General features: G+C 33.0%; 1 protein-coding gene across 1 annotated transcript; it reads left to right on the forward strand.

Moving 5' to 3' along the window:
* The first annotated feature begins 698 nt into the window (after positions 1-698).
* On the forward strand, positions 699-15,865 carry slc25a48 (solute carrier family 25 member 48). The gene is made up of 7 exons (XM_054597634.1): positions 699-888; positions 2,816-2,859; positions 3,404-3,475; positions 4,885-5,137; positions 8,555-8,842; positions 11,736-11,869; positions 13,879-15,865. Exons 1-7 carry the CDS (start codon positions 843-845, stop codon positions 13,981-13,983), a joined length of 942 nt encoding a protein of 313 aa, XP_054453609.1. The 5' UTR covers positions 699-842; the 3' UTR covers positions 13,984-15,865.
* Positions 15,866-24,080: the final 8,215 nt, after the last annotated feature.

Below are 24,080 nucleotides of genomic sequence, written 5' to 3' on the forward strand. Positions count from 1 at the left end.
AGGAAACAGAAAACAACAACAACATAATAAACTATATTTCATACACATCTGTGTGTGTTTAAGTAATGATTCATGCTAGATGGAAGAAGAAACAGAAAACAAACATCATACAAATATAAAAATAAAACAAGATTTAAATATTTCTATATAATATCTCTTTCCTTCTCTCTCTCTCTATGATATATATATATGTATATATATGTATATATATATATATATATATATATATATATAACATCATACGTATATATGTAAGTATGATGTTTGTTTGATATGTAAAATGTTGTCTTCTTTTTATAGCATGCAGATGTATTATTTATTTATTATACCAATTAAATGTTATTTATTAATCTCCCTTTCATAGATGTGGTTAATTGTGTCCTTCCGGTTGTCTCTGCTTTCAGACAGTGTTTGGTTATATGGTTACTTTATGAAGAAAAACAGGTACTTGAACTTGTACTTGTACTTGTACTTGTGTATTTGTGTACTTGTGTACTTGTGTATTTGTGCTCAGCTCTCCACCTCATGGCTCATTTCCATGATGGAGTCTCTATAGGCTGCAGGGCTCCAGTGAGCTCGCTCCTGATTGGTCCAGACAGCTGTCCCAGCAGAGCTCTGCTCTGATTGGCTGCTGGTGAACAACCTGCAGTGTCTCTCTCTTGTTAAAGCTCACACTCACACAACATCTCTGGTTTCTTTTCTCACAAACGGATCTGCGCTCTGCATTGTCAAATAAAAGTTGAAACTTTTCAATTGAATCTCTTCATCTCTGCAGAATAAAGAAACATATTAAAGTTGTGATTCTGTGACTGATGAGAGAAGCTTGAAGCTCTGAGCTGAAGATGCAGAGCTTTCGGGTGGATGACTTCATCGCAGGACTGATCGGCGGTGAGTGACAGCAAATTGATTATTGCCTGCTGGGTCAGTGTGGGGGTCAGTGTGGGGGTCAGTGGGGGTCAGGGTGAGGGGATGGGGGGTTTGGTCCATGCATTTCTCATTTAATGCATGCTTATTTGCATTAAATAATCTTTGCATGGAGGAAAAAGTTTGTTTGTTTGTTTTATTTGTTTGTTGTATAAGCCTGCAGGAAAAGCACTCTCACCAGTGTAAACAACACAGACCCCCCCCCTCCTCCCACACAGATAAACCTCACCTCCCAGTGTTTTACCTCTGGACTGAGATAAAGCCTGTTATCTCGTCCACAGATGCGTTCAGGCTCTGTGTCTGCAGGACTGATTATGTAGAAGTTACAATTCTACTGAAAAAAACTAAACGCCTTTTCTCTAAGTGGAATACGTGCAGTGACTGGGCCCGGCCGCTAGGGGCGCTGTGTATGCATCAGTAGTGAAGTAGGCCTCTGATTCTGAGACCAGTGTTGGTGTCCTGCTTTAATCATACAAGATGATACAAGACAGCTGCAGATGTTTCACATGTATATTTTCTTTTTAACAAACATTTATAAGATAAGAGTAGAAGGAAACAGTCAAATACATCTGTTTTCAAGGGTTGTGTGTACAAAGTGACAAAGGGAAAATGTCAAAAATGTCAAAAGTTCAATTTGACATCCATGTAAACCAAAACTAAAAAGATGCCAAGAGAAATGTGAAAGCAACGGTCAGACGAGCCATTTAAATGCATTATTTTCCTTTCAGTGAGTCCAAGTTGTTGTAGTGAAGTTAAAGCAGCTTGTATTCTGCCGTTGAACCCTGATAAGGACCCCCGGATTCTAGTTTGACTGAGGGTCAATCGCTCCCTGACCTTTAACCCCTCAGTCTGGGGGGATGCATCTCAGTGTCGTCATACCTCATAACTCGTAACCAAATCTGTTTCTTTTAAAGTTAAATGAAAGAAAAGAGAGTTAAGAGGACAAACTGTGAAAATAAAATGTAAAAGTCTAATTTACATATCCATGTAAAACAAAACTAAAAAGAAACAATACTGCGCTGTGATTGGCCAGTCTGCGTTCGTGGGTTGCCAATGGAAGCCTTTACTGTCGACTGCTGCAAAACAGGAATATAGAAATGAATGCAGAAAGATTTCAAGTGATAAGATCCATTTTTAGAACCATTATATGTCCTTGTGAGAGAATATCATAGGTTAGCTTTACAGATTTTGTTGTGGCATTACAGGAGATTAAGAAGTTTTTAGAAACCTAAAGAGACTTAATTTACAGACACTATTTGAAATGTCTTAAACAAGTAAAAGAGTTAAATTAAAGTAACCAAAGTTGGACACTTCAAACAAAGCAAAGTTGTATTTTCGCTTATGAAATATGCTTTTCCTTTCCCTAAAACATGTCTACGAGGATTAACTACAGTTTTGCTCTGCAGGCTGAGGAGTTGTGAGGTGAAGCTCACTTTTCTTCAGTTTTGTTCTTCATTAAATAGTTTGCTTGATTGGAAAGTTATGAAATTCAGTTATGAAAACCAGTCGACACACAACAAACCCAGTTACTCTGTACTTTGTGTGCTCGTTGTTTATACACAATGCACACACAGAGCAGTTACAGCGGGGGGTTAATAAGGGCACAATGGATTATTTTTGGCCCAGAGGCCCCATGATGGCGGCCCAGTTCAACCATTTCTACCCATTACAGTGAAGTAAACAAACCAAAAGCCCGTTACATTTATTTGTTTATAACAGAAATAAATCAAATGAATTAGAAAAGTTTCCTCATTCAACATTTGTAGTTTGAGTTTGACTTTACAGCAAAAACATTTTATGGCAGCATTTATCTTTGTTTTGTTCCTCTGGTATTTAGTTTACTCATTTTCTTTCATCCTTTGTCTGTTTTTTCATCGGGCTCTGGCTGCAGGAGGCTCCAGCGTGGTCGTGGGCCATCCGCTGGACACGGTGAAGGTATAAAACAATTCACCACATCACTCCTCAACCCTTTGTTGAAATGCTAAACTGATTATAATTGTGTAAAAGAGAATATAAAATCAGCAGTTGTTGTTGTTTACATGACATTACAGTCATTTAGCAGACGCTTTTATCCAAAGCGACTTACAGTCAGTGTTTATTTGTACTTGTTGCACCGTTTGTCTACAGATGCTCTTGTATGGTTTCTTTTTATTTATTTGTATTACCTTCTATTCTTTTCTTTATTTATTTCTGTCCTTCTACGGCTGCAACAGTGAGAGTTTTCCTGCTGTGGATCACTAAAGGTGTTTCTTATCTTATTGGTTAAAGCTTGTTAAAACAACTGATATCATCAAGTTAAAGAGTAGACATTTATCTCAGAAGTTTAAACAGACAAACTATAATCTATAAGGCAATACTAACTGTGCAGCTAATGCTAATGGTGCAGAGGCTAACTAAGAAAAGGGGATTTGACTTTGTCTCTGTTTATTTTCTATCTTATTGTATTTTCTTTTTTTAACGTGTTGCTTTCCTCCTGCAGACGCGGCTCCAGGCGGGTACAGGCTACAGGAACACTCTCCACTGCATCCTCACCATCTACAGGAAGGAAACGGTAAACATTCAAATGTCCTAAAACCTTTCTTTTATTTTATATTGGTAAGAAAAGTCAATATTAATTGATGTGTTTCATCACAATACAGTCATTTTATTTTATTTTATTCAGTTTACAGCCTAAAAAAAACCACACTGAAGTGTGCAGAGATCCTCTGTGAGTTTCAGAGACACGTTCTTGAGGGTGAAACAAGATCAACAAAATCTTACTCATATTTGTTTCCTTTTTCACACATGCATTACACGTTTTGTTAATTCTCCTTTTCTTTCTAACAGTAACTTATTCTTTTTTAATTCTATTTTTTATTGCAAGACAAAAGACAATAAATAGAACAACAAGAGGACGACAAGAACAAGACCAGTTAACGACATTTAGAGAGTGAATGAGAGAACAGGGTGATGTGTGTGTGTGTGTGTGTGTGTGTGTGTGTGTGTGTGTGTGTGTGTGTGTGTGTGTGTGTGTGTGTGTGTGTGTGTGTGTGTGTGTGTGTGTGTGTGGGTCTGAGCTAAGTGAAAGCATAGTAAAGGAAATTAATGAATAAGTAGATACATAAAAGTGCAAATAGCTTTAATTCAATAATCATAATACTATCAATTATCATGTAAACTTATTATCATATGTTCTTCTAATAACATGATAAAAAACAATGAAAAGAACGGTCAGCAGGGTTCATTGTGTATAAATGAAATATTGTTATTCATTTATTTTTCAGAAGGTGATTTGAGTTTTCTTGTTTGTTGTTTGTTGTTGTTTTGTTGTCTGGTTGTTCCATCTTTGGGTCTCTCCCGCACCCTCGTAGCAACAGCTCCTCTGCAACTTATTTTTGTTTGTTTGCACGCAATAATTACGTGTTATATGTTACTCAAACATTGTAATTGATCTATTCCAGTTGTCGTTTTGTTGCTTCAGTGACCCAGTTTCTTCCCAGGAATGCTTTTATTGTGTTAAGTGAGGTCAGCCGGTTATGGGAAGTCAAATATATATGATCCCAGAAGCCTGATCATGTGTGCATTCTGAATTATTATAGCACAACATATTTCCAGTAAAACAGAAAACGATTCAGTGGAATTGTGCAACGATACGGCTCCAAATATGTGTCAACAGCCATGCGATCGTGTCAGAAACAACAAGTGTGTTTTCCTCTGAGGTCACAGGATCGATTCCGGCGGTGGACAGCTGTGTTTTAGTTTCAACATGTGTCTCTTAGACTCCAGCCTCTCCTCTCTGCAGAGGAAAGACTTTACACAAAGAAAACACATTTGGCAGCAGCGTTCCTGCATTGTTCATTCTGTGCAGCGTTGGCTCCGGTCTACTTTTAAATAAACTAAATTCTTGCTTGTTGTACTTGCTTTTTACTCCCCATCACTAATGACCTCCAGTAACCGTCCTCCCCCCTCTCCCTCTCCCAGGTCATGGGGTTCTTTAAGGGCATGTCTTTCCCACTGGCCAGCAACACCATCTACAACTCAGTGGTGTTCGGCTTCTTCAGCAACACACAGAGACTTATAAGCCAGTATCGCTATGGCGACGGGCGGCACCCCTGCGGCATGGTGGACCTGACTGTGGCCAGCATGCTGACCGGTCTGATGTCGGTGGGCCTGGGAGCCCCGGTGGACCTGGTCAAGATCAGACTGCAAATGCAGACGCAGACGGTTCGAGCAGGTAAATCAGTGTGTTGCTGTTTTTTGGCTCTGGATTTTAGTTTTTCCTTTTTGAGCAGTTGGAGGAGGACGACTTGTTCCTTCCTTAAGAATGTATTCTAAAGCTGAAAACAACATAAGAATGGTGGAGTTGCTTTTCTTTTTATCTGGTTTTCTGGCAAACGGCTGACGTAGTTGCATAAACGATTAACTTCGCAACATGGCAACGCCTGTAACAATTAAAACCACTTGCTGGGAATAAGAAAAGTAAGACTCATTGGAGGGAGTCCCGGGGTATTTCTTATTTCCCAATTTTGTGCTTCCTTGATCCTTTCCTCGCCCTGCATCTTATTCCAGCCCACTGGAGAGGAGAGGAGAGAGGAGTCAAGGCAGCAACTGTTTGACAAATGAGACGGCCTCGCCTCGGAACGTCATTTTAAAGCGAAGTCAATTAAATATGACGTTTGGCAGAGCTGCGTCAGTTGTCCTATCACATTGCTGAATAGCATTCTGGGAACAGCTCGCTCACCAGCACTAGTTTCAGAACATTCAGGAATGTATTTTCAAAAAAAGAGAGAGACGAAAGATCTACAGGATATTTAATAGTTATTTTATCGGCAACTGTACATCCAATCGACTTCACACTTAGCAGATGTATTGCTGAAGACCAGGTGACAACCTCCAGTTCTGAAGAGTGAAGCGGTAGTGTATGAAACTTGCATTCTCCATAATGACCATCAGGGGGCGACTCCTCTGGTTGTATAGAAGTCTATGAGAAAATGACTCTACTTCTCTCTTGATTTATTCCCTCAGTAAACATTGTAAACATGAGTTTATGGTCTCAATCTCTAGTTTCAAGTCTTCTTCAATACAGCATGATGTTCATTTAGTAAATGATGCTCCATTTAGAGTCAAACAGACCATAAAGCAGGGGATGCTTTAGGGGCGGGGCTACACACTGATTGACAGGTCGACACCAGAGACGTATTGGACCACTGTCCAAATATGGTCATAGTGCCTGTCAAACTTTCAGTCTTTGAGAAGCAGTTCATGATCCTCAAATAGCAGAATGTCATTACGACTCTACAACAACCTGGCTCAGTCACTCGTTGTGTGTTTTTCTGCTCCAGTAAGTGAAGTGGAAACATTTATACCTTATCACGCTGTTTACTTTGAGAACAGCACGTTCTGGTCTCTTGATATTTAAACTTCAGGTATTAGTTGTTGGTGGATTCCTATTGTGAGACAGAATAACATCCCTTCAGCATCAACCAGCATCCCCCGTCGTCTCTAAATGTAGCTGTTAAAGGTTAGCGGTGTCTTCCTGCTGTGGTCAGCTTGGATTCAAGTCAGATACAATGTCCTCCAACTATTGCTCACCTCTGAAAAATGGAGTTTAAAATCACTGCACTGTTTGTTGCATTATTCTCTGAAACAACAGAGTACGTACAAACAAAAAGAACTGTGAGGGATCATAACGATAACCAGTGTAACTCATAGATATGCCCATAGACTGTAGGTGGAACGACAAAAAGCCATAAACCAACCTCCACACCGACGAGAAGGGATTGTCATTATCTGTAAACTCATATCTCATATTCATAGACTGCTTCATTACCTTTATAGAAGCCCTTTAAAGAAACAAGTCAAGTATTAAAAGCATTATAAAGAAAAGGTTGAATATCCTGTAAACAATTTGATTTGACTGCATAATAATTTACTCAAATGGAGATTTTTAAGACCTCCTTATTCTAAAGCATCTAAAAACAAATTGGCCTTCTTTATGAAATCCCTAGACATGTAAATATAGTTTTTATCAGTGAACTATTTGTGACAGTCACAAAAACAGTCAGAAATAACATTTCTATGTAAAAAAACTGAAAGATATTTCAAATTATTCTCCTAACACAATCAATGAACCCCCCCTCTATACTCTAATCAACACAGCATGGTACAGTCTGAATCCCCCTCCTATAAAGCCCATTGGAAGCTCTCACTTCCTGTTTGGCAGTTTGGACCAATGACCAGCAGGTGAACTAGACGAGCTCATTAACAAACATTTCGTCAATCGAAGTTACGTATAAGAAAATAAATGGATTTAAATGGAATGTGTAAATGAATGCATTGAGTCGCTACTTAATTAAGAATGTGACAATGATTCCCATAAATCTTATTATGTTTTATGTTAGCAGCTTAGCATGCTATAGCCACAGGTGCTTATTATGCTCGCATAGTTCAGCTGCAATAGGACCACAGAGCTGTTGTGTCAGAAGGATGGAATAAAGGATTGAATTGCAGGAACTGGTGTGTTTGGCCAGCGTGCAACCTGCTCCTAAAGAGGCACGAAAAGAAGTCAAAGTGATGATGGGTGAAATGAGACTGCTAGCCCACTATAAGTTGAAGTGGCAGTTGAAATGGAGACTCTGAAAGGTATTGAAGTGGTTGCTGAAAGGAGGGTGTTCAGTCAAAGTGAAAATGCATTATGGAGTTCAGGAGCCAAGTTGAGATGTAACGGAAGTGTAAGAACTGAAAGGAACCGAAGTGTTGTGTCACTGAAGAGTGTAGATGATCTCTTTGGTCCCGTCGGTGCTGCAGTGATTGTCATCCGTCCATTGGTCCACTGTGACACACACACATATCTTTCCTTCTCGTTGTTGGGTTGTCTGGGCTGCATCTTTCCGTTTAACCCTAAACCAATAAAACTGAGGTCAGAGAAGGTTAATTACACGATGAGTTGGCATGAGAGACATTTATATGTTTTTATTAGTTTATGGTGTCTGTGAAGCTCTCACCCTTCACACCCATCCTCACCTTATCACTCGTTTCATTGACTTCCTCAAACACGCTTTGGCCTCGTCTTTGTGGTTTATCCAGACTCTTTTTATTATGGTGCAAAGTGCCAGAAATCAACATTTCAGCATTACTCTGCTGTGATTCATGTTTCTGGGGTTGATAAACCTGATACTTAGCACATGATCATGTAAAGAGCTATACGATTGTTTTTATATCTACAGTTAAAAAAGTTAGTTATTTTAACTGCTGCGAACTCCTGATGATGGCAGGAAATCCACTCCCAATGAACAGAAGGTCAAGAGTCAGACATGAAGGTAACGTTTCAGACATTCTCTTTGCAAACTCGTCCAGTTTTCCCTTCGCAGTGTGGAGACAGAAACACCAAAGTACTCAATGTCTGCTGAAATCAACACAGGCTTAAAATGATCTTTTACGCATGTTTTTAAAAAAGTTTGGATGATAGAAAATGTTAAGAACAATTAGCAAAAATGTGTTAGTAACTCAAAATCAAAGCAGTTCTTTTCCAGTTTCTGCTGATTTTCATCAATCGTACAGGCAGAAATGCATCAAAGAAGACGAATCGGAGCAGTTTCAGTAGCAGGAAACGACTACTGGCTGGCTAATCCCATCGTTTCCTTCTCCACAGAGAACTTAAACCTCGCCGGCAACGTGTCCAATGGCTCCAACATCCCTCTGCGCTCCATCAACATGCCCAGCCAGAGACTCTACCGAGGCCCCATCCACTGCATCAGCAGCATCCTGCAGACCGAGGGCCTGCAGGGCCTGTACAGGGGCGCCGGCGCCATGATCCTCAGGGACGTTCCCGGGTACACGCTCTACTTCATCCCGTACACCATCTTCTGCAACCTGATGAAGCCCGACAGCACGTCAAGCATTCACCCTGGTTCCATCTGGCTGGCTGGAGGTCTGGCAGGTAAATGTCACAGTTCGGCACGCATGTGAACCTGGGATTATTTACACAGTTTAATGTTAACCATCACAGTGTGAAATAAAGTTTTACTGATGATCCTTATCCTCCAGTATTCAGTAAAATGTGATCAGGACACCATTTATTATTTTCTAGTCTCTGATCTCTGATAATGTTACATTGTAAACAACCAATCTGTGTTTAAACCAACAGGAGAGCTAGTAATGTACGAAAGTTATGTTCCATTACATTATGATGCGTTCAGGCTCTGTTCAGTGAAAATGAGTATTGGGCGAAGGTGAGAAACTTGAATAAATCCAGTAGTTTGAAGATGTTTTTCACAACAACATAAATAGATGTTACAGATGAATTATGTTCTGTTTACAATACCTCTAAGCAGATTATAATACATTAAAACTACGAATGACAAAATTAGTTTTATTCAATAAAAATACAATCTTTTATTTCCCTATCATTATAATAGTGTGTTTTCATGAAGAAACAAACCCACTACAAACAAAGTAAAAGGATAACATTTATCATTGTTGATGGTTAATGACTTCAGAGTGGTTGAAATGACTTTTTGGGACGGTGGTAGTCTGGATCCTTACAGACCAGCTGCTATTATCTAACAACAAAGGGATCTGTATCTGCCAATATGGATCATCGATGATCGAAGAAAAAAATGTGATCATGGATCTCTTATTTATATTTGCTCTCTTTTTTCTTTTGTGCTGAGCTGTGATCTGAGCCGTGACTCTGATCCAGGATCCGATCCGAGCCGTGACTTTTACGATCCGTTGCAGCACTACTATTTTAGGATATTTGCTGACTAATTAGTATGGCTCGGTTGTTCTGAAGTGTTTAGCTAGTATCCACAGACTTGGTAGTCAAACACAAGAGGAAACAACTCAGTGAATGACAGGTCATGGGGCAGGACGATAAGGAAGATAAGGCAGTGGGCAGAAACTGATTGATTGATAAAGGCTCTAAAAAGTGCTGCTTCTCTGCTTTTGGCTTGGAGATGAAGCCAGTTTCGTTTTTAGCCAAATGTATGTCCCAATAAAAACAGGAGATTTGGCTTTCAAAGCATCTGGAAAAGCAGCATGTTTGGCATCTTCCTCAGAGCTTTATGGTAGTCAGTGTTGATTAGTTGATGTATTGGGGGGAGTTTATGTGCTTTTCTATGCAAAAAGAGGATTTGCAGGTGAATTAGTCAGTGGTTCAGACTTGAGCTTCCATGCAAAGTAAATAAATCCTTCAAAAGTAATTTGGTATGAAAACAGAGTAGGTTTGGAGCGTACTTGGATGGAGCATTTGTCAAGTAGGTTGTATTTTGCAGATGGAGAGGCCATCATAGGGAACGTTTGCTCTCTCTCTCTCTCTAAATCTATCTATCTTTCTATCTTTCCATCTGTCCTCCGCAACAGTAAGACAAGTACAGTAAACTAATCTATGTCGGCCTGTCACAAAGTGAAAGCAGCACAGCAGCAGATTCCACCAGACCATACAGCAACTGAAGCCAACAGTGAAATAAATCCTTCTTGGCATAATCTCTAACTGCTCCTCAGTAAACGATCTATAAATCTTTTAAGTATTTTCAATTATTGAAATGTGCCATGTCCAAAAATGTCCAAAAATAAAATTACTGAAAAGACAAAAAAATTCACAATTGAAGCTCAACGTGACGTTTTTAAGTGCTTGTTTTGTCCAACCAACATTTTAATAAAAATAAATATAAATGGAATAATGGAAGCATGACCAAAATACGTGATGAACCGACAACTACTCATGAAAATGGCGATGAATTTGGTGGCCAGTCAGTACGCACTGCTGGGACTGAAGGCTTGTTCAATCTTGGTCACAGTTGTGATTATGATGTGACCTTATCTTAACTTTTATTTGGTGCTTTGTAGGTTTATAAACGGTGACCTAATTTCAGGTCATTTCAGGCTGAACTCATGAAGGATTCGTCTTCAACCAACATGTGAAAACAAGATCAGAAAATCCTCATGGGCGCTTTCTTTTTTAAGATTTATGTTTTTAGAAGTAAAAGCTCTCAACCGCACTGATTTGTAGAGCAGGACTTACAGCCAGCCTCATGGTTCAGCCCCTGTGAATATGATCTGTGTGGGTAAGCAGAGTGGAGGTCTGTGGGCTGTTGTTTGGTCTCAGGTTTCACGCAGACTTTCTTCCAGATGCAAGCTGGCAACCTATGAACACGTGACGGAGAGACGGCTGGAGTCAGCTGCTTGTCATAAATCAGGGAGGTTTGGATGTTTGGCCTTCCAATATTTTATTCCCTTATCCAACTTGAATCATTTTCCCAGTTTGGAAAAGACTCAAATTAAGTTTCTTTAACCTCACAAGAATCTTTTTTTTTAACATCATAAGATGAAGAATTATTTTAATTAAACCCCCACATTGTGAACATTGATGCCATTTATTAAACAGTAACGCTCAAAGAAAATGTGGGTTTATGGGACATTGTAGCTTGAATTCAGACTCCAACCAAAGCTTAGGACTGAAAGGATGTAAATGTGTGAACATGTCTGTTTTGATATCTGTCCATCCGGTTATTTTAAACATTTCTGCATCTAGCGTTTGGTTGAAGGAGGGGCTTATGATGCATTTCATTTAAAGTTAGAAGTTCCCAGTTGAAATGTCCAACCTTTGACTTGTGTTTTGTCCACTGGTCCTGCTCACACCGGGATAGAAACAAAATAATATCAGTCTGGCAAAGCCCATGTTTCATTGTCTCCACGTTATCCTACACACTGTATTTTAACAGCTGTCATCACCTGCTGCTGGGAATCCAACTCATAACCCCACCAGTGTTTGAGCCTCCCTTAACACCTTCACAGCAGTAGCTAATAGTTGATTTTTTTCTCTCCATCAGGGTCCATCTCCTGGGTCACGGCGACGCCGGCCGATGTGGTGAAGAGCCGACTGCAGGCCGACGCTCAGCTGCAGAGGAAGTACAAAGGCATCGTACACTGCATCGTCCAGAGCTACAAGACAGAGGGAGCACAGGTGAGAGCCACCTCCGTGTCCCGAACACAGGAGGACTGGTTTACAGCGGAAACATAATGCAACAAACACAAACACAGTGGTGTTGTCAAGAGGGAGGGGTTTGCATTTTAAAAGTTAGCTTTTGACAGCTGGGGTTCAATGCAAGCTACTGCCAGCAGAGCCTGATGTGTTAAAGATGGAGGTTTTATTCTCAAGTGCAAAAACGTTGCAGCAGCAAAAAGCCTGAACATGTCATAGAAGTAAAACAACAGTGAATTCTAAAAAAGATGCATTTGACAGAAATCAGCATCATATTTAATTCATCATCTAGTTGTCTCCTCCAAAATATCAGCAGCTCTTTTTCATGTCAGGAATTCTGACACATTAGAGTCTCATGAAAGTGATGAAATATCTTTAAGACAAACGGTATAAATAGGTGGAATTATAGGAAATAAGACACTGATCTTCCAGGAAAAGGAACAAAGGTGATATTTCACACAGCAGATGCAACATTTTGTTGTGAGTGTGAATATTCTTTTCTTCATCCTCTACTGATTAAAGTGATGCTTCAGGACACGACTGATTTAGAGCACCAGGAAACATGAGAAATGTAGTTTTATTGTCTTACTGTTGAACTACAGAACATTTTAAAGTGTATCTGCTGTAGGGCTGATATGATATACCAAACATGACTTGATCTCAACAGCATCCTCATCCTCATGTTGGAACAACCTGCAGTACTGAGTAGTTCCAGACACTTAATTACCTTGTTTACCTGGAAAGATTCTGTGTTCTCTGTTTTTATGCTAATTGTTAAACTGGCCATAAAGTCCACCCCAGATCGCCATTAATAAGGTATGCAGGATATATAAACTGCCTTTTGCCTCAGATATTTGACCTCAGCACACATTAAACCTGGTTTTCTGTACTAGCTGCTGTAAATGAAACAGATGGTTTGATCATTGGGAGGTGAAACCCAGATGAAACTCAAGCAGCGTTCTCAGAACTCCAATTCCCTGAAGTGAACCGGACCACGAGTCAGCCAATCAGAGCTCAGCGTCCTCTTTTAGGTTAAGATCACGTTACGACACGGCATCACGTTTACACATGCAGTATGAAGAACTAGAGACTGGTCAAAGGGCATTTTATAATCATTGACTAGAAAGAGTCATTCTTCAGAAAAACATAGAAATGAAGTTGGCTTTATGATGAAACACAGACAAACAGTCTTTATGGATCAGGAGATTCAGCTCTCAGTATCAGGAGATGTGTTGCTTCACTGGAGGTCACACCAGGTGAACAGTTGCAACATGGCCGCCGCCTTGGCCTAAAGTCAACAACACATCTTCTGCAACCACGTGGCGTCCAGATGTCAGAGGTCACAGAATGTAGACAAGCTCTCCAGACGACCAACGTCAGAACGCTTCCAATAACTCACTTTTTGGCGAATAGTTTGTGTGATCGGTAACAGGAGGTCGTTGGTGTTGGATCAGAGTGGACTGGACCTCGTGGTATCAGACAATTGGGTCGTGTTATTACAGGACAAATAAGTTAAAGTAGCAGTAGGTCAGAAAAAAGAAATGATGAACATGACATAATGATGAGCAACAAAAAACAGCTGCATGTGATACAACTCATTTGTAGTCCTCTTATCTTTTACACATGTTTCACAAGCTATAGCTCCAAATACTACACGTTATGCAGTTGATTAAATATTGATATGTCATGCAATGCAGTGCATTTATTTTCTGCAGAAAAGAAACGACACTCCGATATTTCAGCTCGTTTCAAAGAGATTTACATTTTGCATCACAGGTTTTAAACAATAAATAGGATGTCTTCAGCAAAGAAATGCGCTTACAGATCAACTGGATTTTTAAGTTTGACTTGTTCTTAACTTGCTGAACCCTTAATTGATTGGATAGGGATTTGATATCGGGTTCATATTGGTTAAGATGCTGTCATTCCTCATCCATAACCAGTTCTGTGGCTTATTTCTTTGAAACTAAATTGTACGTTCTTGTGTGCAGGTTTTCTTTCGCGGAGCGTCGGTCAACGCCATCCGAGGCTTCCCGATGAGCTCCACCATGTTCCTGACCTACGAACTCTCACTGAAGTTCTTCAGGAGTCTCTAGCAGCTGATGCCGACTTGCATTTAGGACTTTCAGCTCTCTGATAGAGAAGTCACATGGTGTTTGAGAGGAGTTGTTCCGACACCTGTATCCTAACTGGTTGATCAGGTATCAACGAATCCATGCACCAATTCAATATCACGTTATAATATTATCTCTCAGCTCATTCACACTACTCAAGAACAACAACAACACTTGATCCCTGTCCCATAGCTACTGCACAGCTAGTTAGCATTTAGCCGTTAGCAGCTGGTGTGCAGCATGGTCCTAAGGGAGCTAACAGCTAACGTTAACGGAGGTTGCAATGAATCACATTGTGATGCATTCAAGCTCTCCTTAGTTAAAAAATATTATTTACTTATAACTTAAATTATATCGTTATCGTGATTTGTTCAATTCCGTTTTTGGCAAGAAAATTGAACTAATCCAGTTATTTAAAGGACATATTTTTCACAGCAATGTAAAATAGATTTTAAAGAAGAGGGAATTTTGAACTTTTTTTGTTGGGGATTTGTACTTTATGTCGGCCAAATATGCAGGTCCAGGTATCTGAATCCGTATCAGGAAGAGAAAATAATTGTATCGGAACGCCTTTATGAAGTTTCAATTACTGAGAAACGGGTCATTAAAGTCAATTATGTGTTCCTGGGCAAAGCCTTGGCTGCAGTACTGAACATTTATCTAAGATACAGCAGCTTTAATGCTAACACCTTCACTTTAAAAGTATTATAAAAACTAATTAATTATATATATTTTTTAATTGTACAAATACAAATTTGATTTTGTTTTTGCAGTAACAAACAAGTTGCTGAAAGTATCGTTACTGGTTTTTCTCTGAGTGTAAAAATATTTTAATATTGATTGATATTGGCATTTAAAACAACTTTATTTATCCCGTAATGGCAATTGCTGTTGAAATAACGTCCATATGTTCCCGTTACCTTTTAACTAAATTTAACTTTGTTTTAACTGAGACGTCATGTGACCCGCAAATCACCAAATCGATGCTTTTGTTCTTCATCTTCGTGGACTCATTTATCAGTAAGAAGGGAGCCGTGCACGAAGAAAAAACTGAATTCACTCTGAACGCTTGTTTGGAAGGATGGGACATTTTCAATACAGCTGAGATTATTAATCACATTTTTGATGCCTTAAGTGTTGATTAGTTTAAGTTGAGTTAAAAAAAATTGGCACGTTAAAAAAAAAATCCATTCCATTGATTCAAGAGTAATAAGTGCATTGACACATTTTTATTTTAGTTTCAGAAAATGTCTTAACATAGAATCAAATAAAAACAAAAGTGATCTGCAGTGAATTCACTGCAGCTCTTATGTTGTATTGAAAATGACACATCCATCCATGTCATGCACAACTGTTGTCTTCTCATGCACATGGACTGTATGTGCATCTAATGTTATCGTCCTCCTGTATATTTCTTATATTAAGAAAACGGAGTTCAGCAAGTTCATTCTAACTTCACCTTTTTCATTTCATACCATATTTCAGATATCATGAGCTATTGCAGCTTAAATGTAGAATCACTAATCATTCTAAGTTTCATTCTAAAAATGATATTCACCTGAGACTGAAGAAATCATCACTTTGCCTGCCTATTGCTATGTTTTAAATAGTTTTCTTGTCATGTAAATACTTGTAAATATGTGAACTGCCACGTGTCAACATAAAGATAATAAGTTGTTTCCAGATAATCACTTGATGCTCTTCCAGGCGTTGGCCCACTGCCTGCAGACTGCTGATAAGAGTCTGAAGCTCTGAGGCCACTGTCATAACTACAGGAGACTGAACGCTTTGTGTTTGTTGTGGACCTTTACTTGAACCTGGCTGTGATATCAAACAGTGTCCACTAGAGAGCAGCGTTTTAAAACACAAAGTCAGGCAGCGGTTGTTCATTATCTGCTATTATTAAGAAGTATAATATCTGTAATAGGACCTTTTTTTAAAACTTATAATTCAAAATAATTATAACTTTTTTAAGATAGTTATTAGATTGTTTACTTAACAAAAAATTTGCAGGGTATATGCAGGAATCCTGAAGTAGGACCTTTTTTTAAAAGTTATAATTCAAAATAATTATACATTTTATTAAGTATAGTTATTACATTTTTTTTAATGTCATATGTCAAAAAGATACATTTTAATTCATAGTATAGTTATTCAAAGGAAGTCAACATAGTGTGGTATTTCTTAAAAAGTCATGATATAACATGTCATGAATGTCATAGTATTGTGTAACAAAAATGAGAAAAAAAGTCATAGTATATGTCTAAAAAAAAAAAGTAACGAAAAAATAGATTAGAAGTATTTTGAATGAATTAGAGTAATTTAAAAGTCATAGTATGTCTAAAAAAATCATTGTAAAATAAAGAATAATATTCTTAAGAATGTCATAGTATATTATGTCTTAAAGTCATAGTATAGTACTTCAGAAAAAGTAATTGTATAGTAAGTTGAATAAAGTCATAGTATAGTATGTCGAAAAAAAAGTCATAATATAGTATGTCATAAAAAAAGCATAAAAATGTCTGTAAAAAGTCATATAGTAAGTCAAAAAAAAATCAGTTTAGTATGTCTAAGAAAAAGTCATAATATAGTATGTCAAAAAAAAATCATAGTATAGTATGTCTAAAAAAAGTCATAATATAGTATGTCAAAAAAAAGTCATAGTATAGTATGTCAAAAAAAAAATTTAGTATGTCAAAAAAAAGATTAGTATGTCAGTCATAATATAGTATGTCTAAAAAAAGTCATAGTATAGTATGTCTTAAAAAAAGTCATAATATAGCGTCTTAAAAAAAGTCATAATATAGTATGTCAAAAAAAAAAGTCATAATATAATATGTCGAAAAAAAGTCATAGCATATATAAAAAAAAGTCATAATATAGTATGTCAAAAAAAAATCATAATATAGTATGTCAAAGAAAAAGTCATAATATAGTATGTCAAAAAAAAAGTCATAGTATAGTATGTCAAAAAAAAGTCATAGTATAGTATGTCGAAAAAAAGTCATAATATAGTATGTCAAAAAAAGTATAGTATAGTAAGTATGTCTTTATAAAAAAAGTCATAATATAGTATGTCTTAAAAAAAAGTCATAATATACTATGTCGAAAAAAAAGTCATAGCATAGTATGTCGAAAAAAAGTCATAATATAGTATGTCGAAAAAAAGTCATAGCATTATATGTCAAAAAAGTCATAATATAGTATGTCTTAAAAAAAGTCATAACATAGTATGTCAAAAAAAAGTCATAGTATAGTATGTCGAAAAAAAAGTCATAATAGTATGTTAAAAAAAGTCATAATATAGTGTCTTAAAAAAAGTCATAATATAGTATGTCGAAAAAAAGTCATAACATAGTATGTCAAAAAAAAAAAAAAAGTCATAGTATAGTATGTCAAAAAAAAAAAGTCATAATATAGTATGTCAAAAAAAAATAGTATAGTATGTCAAAAAAAGTCATAATATAGTATGTCAAAAACAAATCATAGTATAGTATGTCAAAAAAAGTCATAATATAGTATGTAAAAAAAAAGTCATAGTATAGTATGTCAAAAAAAAGTCATAATATAGTATGTCAAAAAAAATCATAGTATAGTATGTCAAAAAAAAGTCATAACATAGTATGTCGGAAAAAAAAGTCATTATAGTATGTCATAAAAAATCATAGTATAGTATGTCTTAAAAAAAGTCATAATATAGTATGTCTTAAAAAAAGTCATAATATAGTATGTCAAAAAAAAGTCATAACATAGTATGTCGAAAAAAAAGTCATAATATAGTATGTCAAAAAAAAAGTCAGTAAAAAAAAAATCATAGTATAGTATGTCTTAAAAAAGTCATAGTATAGTATGTCGAAAAAAAAAGTCAGAATATAGTATGTCAAAAAAATCATAATATAGTGTCAAAAAAAAAAAAGCCATAACATAGTATGTCGAAAAAAAGTCATAACATAGTATGTCAAAAAAAGTCATAATATAGTATGTCAAAAAAAAGTCATAACATAGCATGTCGGAAAATAAAGTCATAATATAGTCTTAAAAAAAGTCATAATATAGTATGTCGAAAAAAAGTCATAATATATTATGTCGAAAAAAAGTCATAATATAGTATGTCTTAAAAAAAGTCATAACATAGTATGTCTTAAAAAATAATATATGTCGAAAAAAAGTCATAATATAGTATGTCAAAAAAAAGTCATAGTATAGTATGTCGAAAAAAAAAACATAATATAGTATGTCATAAAAAAATCATAGTATAGTATGTCTTAAAAAAAGTCATAATATAGTCTTAAAAAAAAAGTCATAATATAGTATGTCTTAAAAAAAGTATTAATATATGTCGAAAAAAAGTCATAATATAGTATGTCAAAAAGTCATAGTATAGTATGTCGAAAAAAGTCATAATATAGTGTCTTAAAAAGTCATAATATAGTATGTCAAAAAAAAAGTCATAATATAGTATGTCATATAAAAATCATAGTATGTCAAAAAAAAGTCATAATATAGTATGTCAAAAAAAAGTCATAGTATAGTATGTCAAAAAAATAATCATAATATAGTATATCAAAAAAAGTCATAATATAGTATGTCAAAAAAAAAAAAAAGTCATAATATAGTATGTCAAAAAAAAATAATATAGTGTCTTAAAAGTCATAGTATAGTATGTCGAAAAAAAAGTCATAATATAGTATGTCAAAAAAAAAAGTCATAAAAAAAAGTCATAATATAGTATGTCAAAAAAAATCATAGTATAGTATGTCAAAAAAAAGTCATAATATAGTCTTAAAAAAAGTCATAATATAGTATGTCAAAAAAAAAGTCATAATATAGTATGTCAAAAAAATAATAGTGTCATCATAATATAGTATGTCATAAAAATCATAGTATAGTATGTCTTAAAAAAAGTCAGAATATATTATGTCGAAAAAAAAGTCATAGCATTATATGTCAAAAAAAATATCATAACATAGTATGTCGAAAAAAGTCATAATATAGTATGTCAAAAAAAAAAAAGTCATAATATAGTATGTCAAAAAAAAAGTCATAGTATAGTATGTCTAAAAAAAAGTCATAATATAGTATGTCGAAAAAAAATATAGTCATAATATAGTATGTCAAAAAAAAATCATAATATAGTGTCAAAAAAAGTCATAGTATAGTATGTAAAAAAAAAAGTCATAACATAGTATGTCGGAAAGTAAAGTCATAATATAGTATGTCAAAAAAAAAAAGTCATAATAGTATGTCTTAAAAAAGTCATAATATAGTGTCTTAAAAAAGTCATAATATATGTATGTCGAAAAAAAAAGTCATAATATAGTATGTCAAAAAAATCATAATATAGTATGTCGAAAAAAAGTCATAATATAGTGTCTTAAAAAGTCATAATATATGTATGTCAAAAAAAAAAATCATAATATAGTATGTCAAAAAAAGTCATAGTATAGTATGTCGAAAAAAAAGTCATAATATAGTATGTCAAAAAAAAGTCATAGTATAGTATGTCTTAAAAAAAGTCATAATATATGTCTTAAAAAAAGTCATAATATAGTGTCAAAAAAAGTATTAAATATGTCGAAAAAAAGTCATAATATAGTATGTCGAAAAAAAAAAAAGTCATAGTATAGTATGTCGAAAAAAAAAATAATATAGTGTCTTAAAAAGTCATAATATAGTATGAAAAAAAAAGTCATAATATAGTGTCTTAAAAAAGTCATAATATAGTATGTCATAATATAGTATATCAAAAAAAGTCATAGTATAGTATGTAAAAAAAAAGTCATAATATAGTATGTCATATAAAAATCATAGTATAGTATGTCGAAATAAGTCATAATATAGCGTCTTAAAAAAAGTCATAATATAGTATGTCAAAAAAAAGCCATAATATAGTATGTCGAAAAAAAAAGTCATAACATAGAATGTCTGGAAAAAAAAGTCATAATATAGTATGTCTGGAAAAAAAAGTCATAATATAGTATGTCATAAAAATCATAGTATAGTATGTCAAAAAAAATCATAGTATAGTATGTCAAAAAAAAGTCATAGTATAGTATGTCGAAAAAAGTCATAGTATGTCGGGAAAAAAGTCATAATATAGTATGTCAAAAAAAAAAAGTCATAATATAGTATGTCAAAGAACAAATCAGTCTAGTTTGTCAAAAAAAAAAAAGTCATAGTATAGTATGTCTTAAAAAAAGTCATAATATAGTATGTCATAAAAATCATAGTATAGTATGTCGAAAAAAATAATAAAAGTCATAATATAGTATGTCTTAAAAAAAGTCAGAATATATTATGTCGAAAAAAAATCATAGTATAGTATGTCGAAAAAAAGCCATAACATAGTATGTCGAAAAAAAGTCATAATATAGTATGTCGAAAAAAAGTCATAGCATTATATGTCAAAAAAGTCATAATATAGTATGTCAAAAACAATCATAGTATAGTATGTCTAAAAAAAAAAGTCATAATATAGTATGTCGAAAAAAAAGTCATAATATAGTATGTCTTAAAAAAAGTCATAATATAGTATGTCGAAAAAAGTCATAATATAGTATGTCGAAAAAGGTCATAACATAGTATGTCGGGAAAAAAAGTCATAACATAGTATGTCGAAAAAAAAGTCATAATATAGTATGTCAAAAAAAGTCATAATATAGTATGTCAAAAAAAGTCATAATATAGTATGTCAAAAAAAGTCATAATATAGTATGTCTTAAAAAAAGTCATAATATAGTATGTCAAAAACAAATCATAGTATCGTATGTCTAAAAAAAAAGTCATAATATAGTATGTCATAAAAAATCAAAAAAAGTCATAATATAGTATGTCGAAAAAAAAAAGTCATAATATAGTATGTCAAAAAAAGTCATAATATAGTATGTCGAAAAAAAGTCATAATATAGTATGTCAAAAAAAGTCATAGTATAGTATGTCTAAAAAAGTCATAATATAGTATGTCAAAAAAAGTCATAATATAGTATGTCTAAAAAAAAAGTCATAATATAGTATGTCAAAAAAAGTCATAGTATAGTATGTCGAAAAAAGTCATAATATAGTATGTCAAAAAAAATAATATAGTATGTCAAAAAAATATAGTATGTCGAAAAAAGTCATTATAGTATGTCATAAAAAAATCATAGTATAGTATGTCCAAAATAAAAGTCATAATATAGCGTCTTAAAAAGTCATAATATAGTATGTCGAAAAAAAGTCATAATATAGTATTTAAAAAAAAAATCATAGTATAGTATGTCAAAAAAAAGTCATAATATAGCATGTCAAAAAAAATAATATAGTCATCATAATATAGTATGTCGAAAAAAAAAAGTCATAATATAGTATGTCAAAAAAAATCATAAAAAATGTCATAATATAGTATGTCAAAAAAAAATCATAATATAGTATGTCAAAAAAAAAGTCATAATATAGTATGTCAAAAAAAATCATAATATAGTATGTCAAAAAAAAAAGCCTCTAACATAGTATGTCAAAAAAAGTCATAACATAGTATGTCAAAAAAAGTCATAATATAGTATGTCGAAAAAAAGTCATAAGTGTAGTATGTCTTAAAAAGTCATAATATAGTGTCTTAAAAAAATCATAATATATGTATGTCAAAAAAAGTCATAATATAGTATGTCAAAAAAAGTCATAATATAGTATGTCTAAAAAAGTCATAATATAGTATGTCATATAAAAATCATAGTATAGTATGTCTTGTCATAATATAGTGTCTTAAAAAAGTCATAATATAGTATGTCAAAAAAAGTCATAGTATAGTATATCAAAAAAAGTCATAATATAGTATGTCAAAAAAAGTCATAATATAGTATGTCAAAAACAATCATAGTATAGTATGTCGAAAAAAAGTCATAATATAGTATGTCGAAAAAAGTCATAGTATAGTATGTCTAAAAAAAAGTCATAATATAGTATGTCAAAAAAAGTCATAATATAGTATGTCAAAAAAAAAAGTCATAATATAGTATGTCAAAAAAAAAAAATCATAATATAGTATGTCAAAAAAAAGTCATAATATAAAAAGCCAAATGTAATATGTCCAAAAAATCATAGTATAGTATGTCAAAAAAGTCATTATAGTATGTCAAAAAAAAGTCATAAAAAATGTATGTCAAAAAAAAAGTCATAACATAGTATGTCTTAAAAAAGTCATAATATATGTCTTAAAAAAAGTCATAATAGTATGTAGAAAAAAAGTCATAATATAGTATGTCAAAAAAAAGTCATAGTATAGTATGTCAAAAAAAGTCATAATATAGTATGTCATATAAAAATCATAGTATGTCTAAAAAAAAGTCATAATATAGTATGTCAAAAAAAGTCATAATATAGTATGTCAAAAAAAGTCATAATATAGTATGTCAAAAAAAGTCATAATATAGTATGTCAAAAAAAAGTCATAATATAGTATGTCAAAAAAATAATATAGTATGTCTTAAAAAAAAGTCATAATATAGTATGTCAAAAAAAATCATAAAAAAGTCAAAAAAATGTCAAATAAAATAGTATGTCGAAAAAAAAGTCATAATAGTGTCTTAAAAAGTCATAATATAGTGTCTTAAAAAAAGTCATAATATATATGTCTTAAAAAAGTCATAATATAGTATGTCAAAAAAATATCATGTCTAAAAAAAAATCATAATATAGTATGTCAAAAAAAATCATAGTATAGTATGTCTAAAAAAAAGTCATAATATAGTATGTCAAAAAAAAAATCATAGTATGTCGAAAAAAATCATAAAAAAGTCATAATATAGTATGTCAAAAAAAAATCATAAAAAAGTCATAGTATAGTATGTCGAAAAAAAGTCATAATATAGTATGTCGTAAAAAAAAAGTCATAATATAGTATGTCATAAAAAAAATAAAAAAGTCATAGTATAGTATGTCGAAAAAAAAAGTCATAATATAGTATGTCAAAAAAAATCATAATAGTGTCAAAAAAAGTAATAAAAAAAAAGTCATAATATAGTATGTCAAAAAAAAGTCATAACATAGAATGTCGGAAAAAAAAGTCATAATATAGTATGTCAAAAAAAATCATAGTATAGTATGTCGAAAAAAATCATAATATAGTATGTCAAAAAAAAAATCCATAATATATGTCTAAAAAAAAGTCATAATATAGTATGTCAAAAAAAAATAACATAGTATGTCGAAAAAAATCATAGTATAGTATGTCAAAAAAAAAAAAGTCATAACATAGTATGTCAAAAAAAAGTCATAATATAGTATGTCGAAAAAAAGTCATAATATAGTATGTCGAAAAAAAAAAAAATAAAATAGTATGTCATAAAAAATCATAGTATAGTATGTCGAAAAAAAAAATCATAAAAAAAAAAAAATGTCTCAAAAATGTCATAATATAGTATGTCAAAAAAAATCATAACATAGTATGTCAAAAAAAAAAGTCATAATATAGTATGTCGAAAAAAAAGTCATAATATAGTATGTCAAAAAAAAAGTCATAATATAGTATGTCATAAAAAATCATAGTATAGTATGTCGAAAAAAAAGTCATAAGTAGTATGTCAAAAAAAAAAGTCATAATATAGTATGTCAAAAAAAAAAATATAGTATGTCAAAAAAAATAATCATAGTATGTCAAAAAAAAAAGTAAAAAAAAAAAAGTCATAATATAGTATGTCTAAAAAAAAGTCATAATATAGTATGTCGAAAAAAAAGTCATAATATAGTATGTCAAAAAAAAAATCATAATAGTATGTCTAAGAAAAAGTCATAATATAGTATGTCGAAAAAAAGTCATAATATAGTAAGTCAAAAAAAAAGTCATAGTATGTTGAAAAAAGCTATAAAAGTATCATTGTACAATATGTTGCAAAAGTCCTAAAACGTTATCCATAGTATGTCAAAAAAAAATCATAAAAAAGTCATAGTATAGTATGTTGTAAAAAGTCATAAAATGTTATAGTGTAGCATGTTGAAAAGGTCATTAAAAAAAAAAAAAAATCTAAAGTATGACGAAAAAGTAATGAGCAACCAAATGAAACGGACCATTACCTCGATTAAAATGAACTATTTCTCAATTGAAT

The sequence above is a fragment of the Anoplopoma fimbria genome, chromosome 4 (genome assembly GCF_027596085.1).
Source record: "Anoplopoma fimbria isolate UVic2021 breed Golden Eagle Sablefish chromosome 4, Afim_UVic_2022, whole genome shotgun sequence".
Classification (NCBI taxonomy): domain Eukaryota; kingdom Metazoa; phylum Chordata; class Actinopteri; order Perciformes; family Anoplopomatidae; genus Anoplopoma; species Anoplopoma fimbria.